Genomic DNA, 13,951 nt, shown 5'->3' on the forward strand with positions numbered 1-13,951 from the left:
TGCGCCGAATACAACAGGTGCATTACAGTGAAATGCTTACTTACAGCTAGGTAAAACAAATATATAGTGCTGATATTATCTGATAAAAACAATGCAACAGTAAACATTTCCTTCCCCACGAATGAAGTAACCCCCAACCCCCAGTAAATTCAAACTAGACTATGCTGATAGTAACAAAATGTGCCAGTTTTAGTGCCACCTTGTGGTCGATATGAATGTTCTTGCATATGATGAGTCTTGACAGTGATTTCAACATGTGTACCAAATCTGTTACAATACAAATATATGTGACTGATTTGTGTCAGACAACATGAAAGTTTACTGGCCAATATGGCCATGTTGTTTTAGGTACTAGTCTGGAATATATGGCGTTGAGAGACATTTGTCCATACATACCACATATAAAGTTTCTTGCAGATCGGTCATTCAGTGCCAGGGGAGTAGCGTTTTAAGTGTTTTCCACAAAATTCTAAATGGCGGAATATCCATCATTGCAGACCTTATGGATCTCTGAGGAGAGGGACCGATGTACCGAATTTCATGACTTTTGGACAAACTGGGTGAGGGACGTGACCTTTCAAAATTTGCATTTTTAATTGCTTGTTATAGTGCCTCCATCTGGCCAATCTGTGTAATTTTGGAAATGCCGGATCTCAATAGCAAGACATACAACCAAGCTTATTTCAAAAACGGGCCATTCCAGTCTGAAATATCACGTGTGACAAACATACAAACGTGCTAACGAACGGAGACAGATTCAAAGTCCCCTCCCCGATTTCATCGTGGGGGACAATAATCAGAACATCCTCTGAATTCTCTCTCCCAAATATGAAGTCATACCTTGTTGTGAGCCTGAGAGATTTGGTAATACAGGTAGACTATGTTATATTGCTGGTGCATTATGCACTCATCATGTCTAACAGACTGACAATGTTACAGGCTTTGGTTTTTCCATTTATATTTAGAGGTTGGACGTTAGCACGTGGGGCGCACCAATTGGTGTCACCTCGTTAGTGTTACACCTGTGCTGGTTTGCCATCTCGTTAGTGGGAAGGTGTTTCACCTGTGCTGGCCCAGGTGATATTTAAGAGTGGCCGGCCCAGTGCTCCATTTTGTCTTGAGAGATGTGGAGGGTTAACACCTTTCGTTGGCTCGCCCTGTTTGAGTTCTAAAAGAACAATCCTTTATCTGATCTTACCTGTTTTCATTTTGCTCCTCCATTTTGGTTTGCTTCCTGTCTTTGTTTGGTGTGGGTTTTTCTTTTGTTTGCTTTTTAGTGTTCGTTCATGGTGGGTGGCTTTTAGGTCCCAGTTGTTGCTGCTAGTCAACTTTCAGTGGACACCCCCATGAATGTAATTTAGAACCCCTCCCAAAACTGCACTGGTTCGTTTTAGTTGTCAGTGACTCTGTTAGTTCCCCCTTCAATTTGAGCAACATTTTTGGTTTTCTTACTGGGAAACTTAAAAACAGATCGGCTACTGATAACAAACAACATCAGTTAATAAAATACAGTGAAATATTCTCTAATTGAGGTACTTATTTTACAGGTCAGTTAATTTCAGGTTCAAACTCTGTCTGTGTGATTGACAGGAGAGATGATTAGAGGAGTAGAGTTTTTACCACCATAATTGAGCAAAGGGCTGAAGTATGGATAGAGTTTCTCAGTGAAGGTGTAGCCAGTGAAAGAGTAGATATGAGACCTGGCCTCCACATCATAAAAGGAGACCTGCCCCTCCTCATAATCCACAAACACCCCAACCTTCCTGGGCTTCTCTCTCAGGTAGAGGTGGACACGGGTCGGGGCACAAGCTATGTACTTACTCCCATCCCTCAGGATCACTGCCCAGCGTCCATTATCAGGGCTCAATGTGACAGTCCCCTTTCTGTTGACAGACTCTCTGGCCACTCCTAAATTCCACTCAGTCTTCCCTGTAACAGTCACCTCATAGTAGAATCTCCCTGAGGAGAAGCCTTTTTTTCCCAAGACATTAACGGCAGAATCAAACCTCTTTGGGTTATCAGGAGATCCTGTTTTTGTCTCCAGTTCTCACTTCTTTCCCATTCTTAGACAGTATGAGCCAGGGGCTTGCGGTATCAGGGTCCAAAGTAACATCCACTGCATACTGCTGAATCCTCTTCAGCTCAGCATCACACAACCTCTTCATCTCACTCATGACTGTCTCTTCTAGCTGAGACACAGCTCTCCTCACAGTCTCCACACACAGATCACTGTCCTTGGTGAGTGGAGGGTTGCCGAGGATGGGAAGCTCTGGATGAGGTTTAGGTGGTCCTCAGTGTGTGAGAGCTGCTCAAGGTCAATGCTTCTTCTCTTTAGCTCAGTGATTTCCTTCTCCAGCTCTTTAATGATACCTTAAGCCTTCCTCAGTGAACACATCCGGACAGATAGAGCACAGGAACTTTTCTTCATACAGGACTGCTGGAGGACGCCATATATAGACAGAGAAAAAAAGTCAAACTGTAAAAAACGTATAATCTAGAATCAGTCAAGTAAATTGTAGTTTTAGCTTTAGAGTTTCCTACATTGCGTTATGGGCGGATACTAGCCAATCTAGACACAAGTTGTTACCATATAAAATAGAAAATAGTTCCATAACCAGAGAATAAAGAGTTTTAATATACTGTTGGAAAAGAAAAAAGATTTTCACACATCAAGCATGGTTAAGCTTTATCTTCAATTTATCTGGCCATGTTAATCTATCTACTCACCTGCATGTGTTTCTGGGTAATATCTCTGTCTTTTCTGTGAGATAGTAGACTCAGTGTATTTAATAGATATTCCTGAAGAGCTGGAGAGAGTTTGGTCCGCTCATAATACACTGTATACTTAAGTTTCATTTCAGCAAAGTGACATTGAAATGGTCCTCCCCTCTCCCTGGAACAGTTAACTCCTTACATGGCTGAACTCTCTCAGATGCCAGTTTTCCATTGTCTGTAGATTATACATTTCATAGCATGGATATTTTTATTTAGATTTAAGTCAATAATACATTATTTCAGTCGAGGGGACTGTCCACTGTCATATTTCTCCTGATATCTTTCGTCATTCAATCACTAATTTTTTACCTTTATTTTCACAATAAGTGTTATTCATGTTATTATCAGATCAGACAGGCAGACAGACAATGTGCAATAACATGTACATTTATTTTTTTGTAAAAATATATATTTGAGAATTAGATACAGTTATGATGAGTCAGAAACAGACCATTACACACACCCCAATATCACATAGATTCGCCCCCTCCCTCCCCCAAACAAAATGACATCCAATTCAATCATATTGCATAGAATAAGGCTACATCAACCACCACATAATTTACATGTCCATATTATATCAACCAGACACCACAGTGGCATAAGTCTAATATTCCAAACTGATGTTATAAATATCCATCAGTATTCTAAAGCTCTGGAACTGTACTAGACTGAATACCAATTTGATCACTTTTCAACTGGTTTAAAAAAAACGGAATGTTACTCAATGTTCATTACAGCTAATGAGGATCAACAGAGATATAACGTGTGCATAATATCTACACTCTTAGAAAAAAGGATTCCAAAAGTGTTGTTTGCGGAGGGATAGGGTTCTACCAAGATCCGTTTTGATCAGAAGAATCCTTTTTGAAAGAAAGGGTTCTTTGATGACTCTTTGGAAGGCGAAAATGATTATTTGGAAGGCAAGAAGGGTTCTACATAGAACCGTATATAATATTTCCCAGCATGCTCTATTGCAGGGAGATTTTCAGAATTGTTTGTTTTACTGTAATATCCGTGTTTTTGCATGTGCATTGATTGGTTGATTTATTGTATGCTATACAAAGATAATATCTAAACTAATCCAATCTATTTGTAATTGGATTTATTGCACCTGTTACTGAGATTGTTGTTCCAGTTTGAATGATTGAGGTAACTTGTTATGAGCCTGAGAGATTTGGTAATACAGGGATCCTGTGTTACATTGCTGATGCATTCTGTATTCATCATGTCTAACAGACTGACAGATGGACTTCTGATTATAACAAACAACAACCATATCAGTAATACACTACAGTGTAATATTATTTCATAAATGAGAACTCTAGTTTAGGTACTAATTTTACAGGTCAGTTACTTTCAGGTTCAAACTCAGTCTGTGTGATTGAAAGAATAGATTATCAGAGGGGCAGAGTTTTTACCACCATGATTAACGGCGGGGTTGAAGCATGGATAGAGTTTCTCAGTGAAGGTGCAGCCAGTGAAAGAGTAGATATGAGACCTGGCCTCCACATCATAAAAGGAGACCTGCCCCTCCTCATAATCCACAAATACCCCCACCTTCTGGGGCTTCTCTCTCAGGTAGAGGGGGGTAAAGATGGGGGCACAAGCTGCGTACTTACTCCTATCCGTCAGGACCACAGCCCAGCATCCACTATCAGGGCACAGTGTGATATTCCTCTTCCTGTTTATGGACTCTCTGGCTACTCCTAAACTCCATCCAGTCTTCCCTGTAACAGTCACCTCATAGTAAAATCTCCCTGAGGAGAAACCCTCCTTTCCCAAGACTATAAGGACAGGATCAAACCTCTTTGGGTTATCAGGGAGATTCTGTTGTGTGTCTCCATGTCTTACTTGTTTCCCATCCTCAGACAGGATGAGTTCACGTTGTGCTGTATTAGGGTCCAGAGTAACATCCACTGCATACTGCTGCATCCTCTTCAGTTTGATTTCAGGCAGCTTCTCAATCTCTTTATTCAGTGTCTCCTCCAGCTGACAAACCACTCTCCTCAAAGTCATCACACACAGATCGCTGTGAACAATGATCTCAGACCAGTCCTTGGTAGGTGGAGGTGTGCACAGAGTAGGAAAGCTCTGGACTAGATGGAGGTGGTCCTCAGTGTGTGAGAGCTGCTCCAGCTCAGTGCTTCTCCTATTTAACTCAGTTATTTCCTGCTCCAGCTCTTTAATGAGTCCTTCAGCCTGCATCTCTGCTGCTTTCTGCTTTTTCTCAATCACCTCAATGAGATCAGCCTGGTTCTTTTCAATGGAGCGCACCAGAGCAGTGAATACCTTAACGCTGTCTGCTATCTCTCGCTCTGCATCTCTCTTGCTGACCTCTACTGAGTGTTTTATCTCCTGAACCTTGTCCAGTCGCTCCTGGATCTTCTGCTGCACTTTTGCCTCTGTTTTTTCTAATTTACCCTTCCTCTCTCCAAACTCTTCCTCTAGAGGCACCATATTATGAGTCTTGTGGTCTGTTTTTATGCACAAGACACAAACACACATCTGGTCAGTCCTACAGAACAACTCCAGGAGTCTCTCGTGTGTCTTGCATATCCTGTCTTCCAGGTTCTGAACAGGGTCGATCAGCTTGTGTCTCCTTAAGGCTGCGACTCTCTGATGAGGCTCCAGGTGAGTCTCACAGTAAGAGGTCAGACACACCAGGCAGGACTTCAGGGCCTTGAGCTTCATCTCAGTGCAGATTTCACAGGACACTTCTCCAGGTTTGGCAGGGCATTGGTCTGGGCTGCTGGGAGCTTTCCTTTTAACTGACTTCCTGAACTGAGCAGCCATCTCAGAAATGAAAGCATTAACAAGGAGATCTGGTCTCTTATCAAATGTATTTTTACACATGGGGCACTGGCACAGGTCATTGCTATCCCAGTACTTCCTGATACAGGTCATGCAGAAGTTGTGTCCACATTGAATAGAGACTGGCTCAGTGAACACATCCATACAGATAGAGCACAGGAACCACTCATCAGAAAGGACACTGCTGGAGGACGCCATATCTAGACAGAGAGAAAAAGTGAAACTGTAATTTCTTTATGTACACTCTTAGAAAAATGTGTTCCAAAAACGTAATTTGCGGAGGGATAGGGTTCTACCAAGAACCATTTTGATCAGAAGAACCCTTTTTGGAATAAATTGGTTCTTTGTAAGTCAAAGGGTTCTATCTAGAATGTGTAACATCCTAAGAACTGGTTTTGGAAGAAAGGGTTTTTTGATGATTCTTTGGAAGGCAAGAAGGATTCTTTGGAAGGCAAGAAGGGTTCAACATAGAACCATATATACTGTAATATTTCACAGCATGCTTGTAACGATATCTGTCTGACAGACTCTGGGAGACAGGAAGCAAGTACAGGGTGATAACTTAATAAATAAAATACATGGAACAAAACACGGACAGCGTCTGGACAGGGGAAACGAAACACAACATCAATGCAGACACGGTGATCAAACTGGGGAACAGACAGATATAAAAGGGGCAGTCAACAAAGTGAAGGAGTCCAGGTGAGTCCAATAAGCGTTGATGCGGTAACATGGGCAGCCTGGTGCCCTCGAGCGCCAGGGAGGGGGAGCGGGAGCAGGTGTGACAATGTTCTATTGCATTGACATTTTCAGAATAGTTTGTTTTACTGTAATAATGTATTTGTTTTTGCATGTACGTTGATTGGTTGATGAATTTTATGCTACACAAAGATAAATAACATACTGTTTGCTCAACTTTTCCAGTCTGTTAGTAACTGGATTTATTGCACCCATTACTGAGATCGTTGTTCCAGTTTAGATGATCGAGGTAGTTTCATTATTCAATCTTCTCTACACTGGCAGTCATTCTGAATACAGGTTGCGGGTGATTAACAATTCCACTTGTTGGATATCCTAACTCTGGCTGGATTCCAATATGAATTACACATCACTTTGCAAGCCAGCATAATGTGACTTGCAGGCCTGATGTGGCCTGTAAACCTGGAGATTCCTAACACCATTGTGTTAGGGTATAGCTAGACCCGCAAAGAAAGGCCTTATTGTATATGTTATGTATTGTCATAAATAACTACATTTTAAAGGGTAATGAGGCTGATGGGTTCTACTTGTTCATAGAGGGTTCTAGTAATAACCCTCCAAAGATAAAGGGTAGAAGCCTTCATGGACGGTTCTAGCAAGAACTTTTAGCTGATAAAATGGTTTTTGGTAGAACCATTCATAGAGGGTTCTAGGTAGAACCATATACAGGGGGTTAATCTATGGGGGCAAACCGAAGAACCCTGTATGGTTCTACTTAGCACCCGTTTTTTTTAAAGTGTAGAATCAGTCAACAGTTATAGTTTTAGCTTTAGAGTTTCCAACATTGCATTATGGGCAGATACTAGCCAATCTTGATACAATGTGTTACCATATAACATAGAAAATAGTCCTATAACCAAAGGATAAAGAGTTAAATCATACTGTTGAAAAAGAAAAAGGATTTGCACACAGTAAACATGAAAAATGAAAGGAGTTAGTAAACACACTAAAGCTTACCTACAATTTAACTATCCATGTTAATCGCTCTACTCACTTGCGTGTGTTTGTGGATAATATCTCTGTCCTTTCTGTGAGAATGTAGACTCGGTGTAAAGGTAGTTAGTAGATGTTTCTGAAAAGCTGGAGAGAGTTTGGTACTGTACACAATACACTGTATACTTTTAGTTTCATTTCAGCCAAGTGACATTGCAATGCTCCTCCCCCTCCACTGTTCTTCATGGAGCAGTTAACCCCTTACATGGCTAAGCTCTTTCAGATGCCAGTTCTCCATTGTCTGTAGAGTATGAATTTATAGCATATATATATATATATATATATATATATATATATACAGTGGGGAGAACAAGTTTTTGATACACTGCCGATTTTGCAGGTTTTCCTACTTACAAAGCATGTAGAGGTCTGTCATTTTTAACATAGGTACACTTCAACTGTGAGAGACGGAATCTAAAACAAAAATCCAGAAAATCACATTGTATGATTTTTAAGTAATTAATTTGCATTTTATTGCATGACATAAGTATTTGATCACCTACCAACCAGTAAGAATTACGGCTCTCACAGACCTGTTAGTTTTTCTTGAAGAAGCCCTCCTGTTCTCCACTCATTACCTGTATTAACTGCACCTGTTTGAACTCGTTACCTGTATAAAAGACACCTGTCCACACACTCAATCAAACAGACTCCAACCTCTCCACAATGGCCAAGACCAGAGAGCTGTGTAAGGACATCAGGGATAAAATTATAGACCTGCACAAGGCTGGGATGGGCTACAGGACAATAGGCAAGCAGCTTGGTGAGAAGGCAACAACTGTTGGCGCAATTATTAGAAAATTGAAGAAGTTCAAGATGACGGTCAATCACCCTCGGTCTGGGGCTCCATGCAAGATCTCACCTCGTGGGGCATCAATGATCCTGAGGAAGGTGAGGGATCAGCCCAGAACTACACGGCAGGACCTGGTCAATGACCTAAAGAGAGCTGGGACCACAGTCTCAAAGAAAACCATTAGTAACACACTACGCCGTCATGGATTAAAATCCTGCAGCACACGCAACGTCCCCCTGCTCAAGCCAGCACATGTCCAGGCCCGTCTGAAATTTGCCAATGACCATCTGGATGATCCAGAGGAGGAATGGGAGAAGGTCATGTGGTCTGATGAGACAAAAATATAGCTTTTGGTCTAAACTCCACTCGCCATGTTTGGAGGAAGAAGAAGGATGAGTACAACCCCAAGAACACCATCCCAACCGTGAAGCATGGAGGTGGAAACATCATTCTTTGGGGATGCTTTTCTGCAAAGGGGACAGGACGACTGCACTCTATTGAGGGGAGGATGGATGGGGCCATGCATTGCGAGATCTTGGCCAACAACCTCCTTCCCTCAGTAAGAGCATTGAAGATGGTTCGTGGCTGGGTCTTCCAGCATGACAACGACCCGGAACACACAGCCAGGGCAACTAAGGAGTGGCTCCGTAAGAAGCATCTCAAGGTCCTGGAGTGGCCTAGCCAGTCTCCAGACCTGAACCCAATAGAAAATCTTTGGAGGGAGCTGAAAGTCCGTTTTGCCCAGCGACAGCCCCGAAACCTGAAGGATCTGGAGAAGGTCTGTATGGAGGAGTGGGCCAAAATCCCTGCTGCAGTGTGTGCAAACCTGGTCAAGATCTACAGGAAACGTATGATCTCTGTAATTGCAAACAACGGTTTCTGTACCAAATATTAAGTTCTGCTTTTCTGATGTATCAAATACTTATGTCATGCAATAAAATGCAAATTAATTACTTAAAAATCATACAATGTGATTTTCTGGATTTTTGTTTTAGATTCCGTCTCTCACAGTTGAAGTGTACCTATAATATAAATTGCAGACCTCTACATGCTTTGTAAGTAGGAAAACCTGCAAAATCGGCAGTGTATCAAATACTTGTTCTCCCCACTGTATATATATATATATATATATATATATATATATATATAATAAGGAATAAGGCTGTAATGTTACAAAAATGTGGAAACAGTCAAGAGGTCTGAAGATTGAATGCCAAGCGTCATGTCTGGTGGAAATCTGGCACCATCCCTGCGGTGTAGCATGGTGGTGGCAGCATCATGCTGTGGGGATGTAAAGGGTCTGAATACTTATGTAAATGTGATATTTCAGTTATTATTATTTTGTATCAATTAGAAAAAAATTATACAAAGCAGTTTTTGCTTTGTCATTATTGGGTATTGTGTGTAGATTTAAGAGGGGGAAAAAACTATTTAATCCATTTTAGAATAAGGCTGTAACATAACAAAATGTGGAAAAAGTCAAGGGGTCTGAATACTTTCCGAATGCACTGTGGGTATTTCTCTTGTCCAGGTGGTATAGGGCAGTGTACAGCGCAATGGTGATTGCATCGTCCGTGGATCTGTTGGCGGCGATATGCAAATTATAGTGGGTCTAGGGTGTCGGTAAGGTGGAGGTGATATGGTCCTTAACTAATCTCTCAAAGGACTTCAGGATGACAGTAGTGAGTGCTACGGGGTGATAGTCATTTAGTTGAGTTACCTTCGCTTTCTTAGGTACACTTGAAGCAAGTGGCGACAACAGACTGGGATATTTAGAGATTGAATACAGAAGTCGGAAGTTTACATACACCTTAGCCAAATACTGTCACGATCGTTATGGGAAGAAGCGGACCAAGGCGCAGCGTGAGAAGCGTACATCTTTTAATGAGTACTTTACAAAATAACAAAACAATACATGAAGTCCTAGGTTAAATACACAAACCTTCCGGAACAAGATCCCACAAAACAAAAGTGGCAACAGGCTGCCTAAGTATGGTTCCCAATCAGAGACAACGAGAATCAGCTTCCTCTGATTGGGAACCACCCTGGCCAACATAGAAAACACGAACTAGAACACAACATAGAAAATAACTAAACATAGGAACTAACAACCTGGCTCAACATTAAAGAGTCCCCAGAGCCAGGGCGTGATAGTACCCCCCCCCCCCCAAAGGTGCGGACTGCGACCGCGCCAACCAAACACCACAGGGAATGCACCGGTGGAACAGGCACGGGCTGTGCCGGACTGACGACGACACCACTGGCTTGGTGCGGGGAGCAGGAACAGGCCGGACCGGGCTGGCGAAGCGCACCACTGGCTTGATGCGGGGAGCAGGAACAGGCCGGACCGGGCTGTGGAGATGGACTGGAGGTCTGGAGCGAAGAGCTGACACAACCCGTCCTGGCTGAATGCCTATTACTACACACTCTGTGTGAGGCATCAGCACAGGACGTACAGGGCTGTGCACTCGTACTGGCACTACAGCACGTGGCACTGGCGCAGGATATCAATGACCGAGGAGGGGTACTGGAGGCCATGAGCGTTGAGCCGGCACACTCCTGGCTGCATGCCCACCTTAGCACGATACGTGCGTGGTGCTAGCACAGGACGTACAGGACTGTGCCGGACCACTCGCGGCACAGTAAGCAGCTCCGCATACCTCAGAACCTGCCCAGTCTCACGCTGCCTAGCCTGAGTACGGGGAGTTGGCTCTGCTCTACCTCTAGGCTCCGCCAACCTCCCTTCCAGCCCCCCAAACCTGGTGGCCTCCTCTCCTAATCCGCCGATACGTCCTGTAGCTGCCTCCAGCATCCCCGTCGTCCATGCCGTGTGCCCCCACAACATTTTTTATTGGGGTTGCCTCTCGCCTGACCGACGACGACCCGGTTGGCGCCGCTTCGGCTCTCCTGCCTGGGCATCCTCCCTCATCGCCCTCCGGTAGCGGACGGCCTCCTCCTCAGTGATTCTCCCCCAACCGAGGAGGACATCTACCAGAGTAACCTCCTGTTCCATACCCGGCGTTTGCTCCTGCACACGCTGCTTGGTCCTTCTTTGGTGGGATCTTCTGTCACGATCGTTATGGGAAGAAGCGGACCAAGGCGCAGCGTGAGAAGCGTACATCTTTTAATGAGTACTTTACAAAATAACAAAACGACAAAACGATACGTGAAGTCCTAGGTTAAATACACAAACCTTCTGGAACAAGATCCCACAAAACAAAAGTGCCAACAGGCTGCCTAAGTATGGTTCCCAATCAGAGACAACGAGAATCAGCTGCCTCTGATTGGGAACCACCCTGGCCAACATAGAAAACACGAACTAGAACACAACATAGAAAATAACTAAACATAGGAACTAACACCCTCATGCATTGTGACAACACCCTCATGCATTGTGGTGCCGGTAGTATGGGCGATGGACGCAGATATAGCGCAGGCATTACGCACAGATCCATCTCCACCGCAGTGTCCAGCTGGGCTGCAGTACGTGCCTGCGCTTATTCGTGATCGTCTGATCTACTGGGCAGCAGTACGTGCCTGCGCTTATTCGTGATCGTCTGATCTACTGGGCACACACGTCACCCTCCTCTGGTCATCCAGGTATCGGTCGTACAATGCGCTGCCTGACCGAGAAGTACTGGTGGCCTACCTTGGCTAAGGACGTGAGGGTGTATGTTTCCTCATGCTCAGTGTGCGCCCAGAGTAAGGCACCTAGGCACCTCCCAGCGGGTAAGCTACAACCTTTACCAGTTCCACAACGACCATGGTCTCACCTGAGTATTGATTTTCTCACTGATCTTCCCCCCTCCCAAGGTAACACCACTATCCTGGTCGTTGTGGACCGCTTTTCAAAGTCCTGCCGCCTCCTTCCTCTGCCCAGTCTCCCCCACGGCCCTACAAACTGCGGAGGCTCTGTTTACTAACGGGGTGCCAGAGGATATAGTGTCCGACCGAGGTCCCCAGTTCACATCTAGAGTCTGGAAGGCGTTCATGGAACGTCTGGGGGTCTCGGTCAGCCTGACCTCTGGATTTCACCCCGAGAGTAATGGGCAGGTGGAAAGGGTGAATCAAGATGTGGGTAGGTTCCTGCGGACCTACTGTCAGGAACGGCCAGGGGAGTGGTCGGTGTTCCTGCCATGGGCAGAATATGCTCAGAACTCTCTCCGCCACTCCTCCACTAACCTAACACCTTTCCAATGTGTTTTGGGTTACCAACCGTGGCACCAGAGCCAGACCGAGGCTCCTGCGGTGGATGACTGGTTTCGGCGCGCGGAGGAGACTTGGGACGCTGCCCACGTTTGCCTCCAGCGCGCCGTGCATCGTCAGAAGGCCAACGCTGACCGCCACCGCAGGGAGGCCCCGGTGTTCGTACCGGGGGATCGGGTCTGGCTCTCGACCCGGAATCTGCCCCTCCGCCTGCCCTGCCGGAAGCTGAGCCTGCGGTTTGTGGGGCCGTTTAAAGTCCTGAGGAGAATAAACGAGGTGACATACAGGTTGTTACTCCCCCCTGATTACCATATTAACCCCTCGTTTCATGTGTCTCTCCTCAGGCCGGTGGTAGCTGGTCCGCTCCAGGAGTCTGAGGTGCGGGAGGTTCCTCCACCTCCTCTGGATATTGAGGGGGCCCCGGCGTACTCGGTCCGTTCCATCCTGGATTCGAGGCGTCGGGTGGGGGACCTTCAGTACCTCGTGGAGTGGGAGGGGTACTGTCCGGAGGAACGGTGCTGGGTCCCAAGGCGGGACATCCTCGATCCCTCCCTGTTGAGGGATTTCCAACGTCGCCATCCTACTCGCCCTTCTCCGCGTCCTCCTTGCCGTCCTCAAGGCCGGGTCGGCGCACTGCTGGAGCCGCGCGTGGGAGGGATGGGGGGTACTGTCACGACTTCCGCCGAGGCTGCCCCCCCTCCTGGTTCGGGCAGGCTTCGGCGTTCGTCGTCACCGGAGTACTAGCTACTGCCGATCCCATTCTCATCACTCCACTTGTCATGTCTTGTCAATCACACACACCTGGTGCTCATTCCCCTAATTAGTATGTGTATAAGTGTTCCCTCTTGTCTTTGTGAGTGATTGTTTGTTGTGAGAGTGTGTAGCTCGGTTGAGCTACTATTCACTGTATTTATGCCAAGGTGGATATTTTCTCTTGTAATAGTTTCGTTTAACGCTTGGGGCATTTGATTTATGTAAACGGAATAAACTCTGGACTTCGGTATTTTACCTCCTGCGCCTGACTCCTTCATTCACACTTCGTCACAGATATAGATACTTTGTACCTGTTTCCTCCAGCATCTTCACAAGGTCCTTTGCTGTTGTTCTGGGATTGATTTGCACTTTTCGCACCAAAGTACGTTCATCTCTAGGAGACAGAACGCGTCTCCTTCCTGAGCGGTATGACAGCTGCGTGGTCCCATTGTGTTTATACTTGCATACTATTGTTTGTACAGATAAACGTGGTACCTTCAGGCGTTTGGAAATTGCTCCCAAGGATGAACCAGACTTGTGGAGGTCTACAATTGTTTTTCTGAGGTCTTAGCTGATTTCTTTTGATTTTCCCATGATGTCAAGCAAAGAGGCACTGAGTTTGAAGGTAGGCCTTGAAATACATCCACTCGTACACCTCCAATTGACTCAAAATATGTCAATTAGCCTATCAGAAGCTTCTAAAGCCATGACATCATTTTCTGGAATTTTCCAAGCTGTTTAAAGGCACAGTCAACTTAGTGTATGTAAACTTCTGACCCACTTGAATTGTGATACATTGAATTATAAGTGAAATAATCTGTCTGTAAACAATTGTTGGAAATATTTATTGTGTCATGC

General features: G+C 44.9%; 2 protein-coding genes across 4 annotated transcripts in view; one reads left to right on the forward strand and one right to left on the reverse strand.

Moving 5' to 3' along the window:
• LOC121549722 (voltage-dependent calcium channel subunit alpha-2/delta-1) overlaps positions 1-13,951 on the forward strand; it is a 208,016-nt gene that overhangs the window by 134,977 nt on the left and 59,088 nt on the right. The gene's annotated exons all lie outside the window — the stretch shown is intronic.
• On the reverse strand, positions 1,320-7,460 carry LOC121549736 (E3 ubiquitin-protein ligase TRIM39-like). 2 transcript variants are annotated; one of them, XM_045213318.1, is made up of 3 exons: positions 7,343-7,460; positions 4,548-5,789; positions 1,320-1,971 (listed from the first exon to the last, which is right to left on the reverse strand). In XM_045213318.1, the coding sequence occupies exons 2-3, from the start codon at positions 5,785-5,787 to the stop codon at positions 1,565-1,567; spliced, it is 1,647 nt and encodes a 548-aa protein (XP_045069253.1). In that variant the 5' UTR covers positions 5,788-5,789; positions 7,343-7,460; the 3' UTR covers positions 1,320-1,564. The 2 variants fall into 2 exon arrangements, with proteins under 2 accessions (XP_045069253.1, XP_041717527.1); XM_041861593.2 differs by lacking the exon at positions 1,320-1,971 and having other exon boundaries at positions 3,195-5,789.

The sequence above is a fragment of the Coregonus clupeaformis genome, unplaced genomic scaffold (assembly GCF_020615455.1).
Source record: "Coregonus clupeaformis isolate EN_2021a unplaced genomic scaffold, ASM2061545v1 scaf0097, whole genome shotgun sequence".
Classification (NCBI taxonomy): Eukaryota; Metazoa; Chordata; class Actinopteri; order Salmoniformes; family Salmonidae; genus Coregonus; species Coregonus clupeaformis.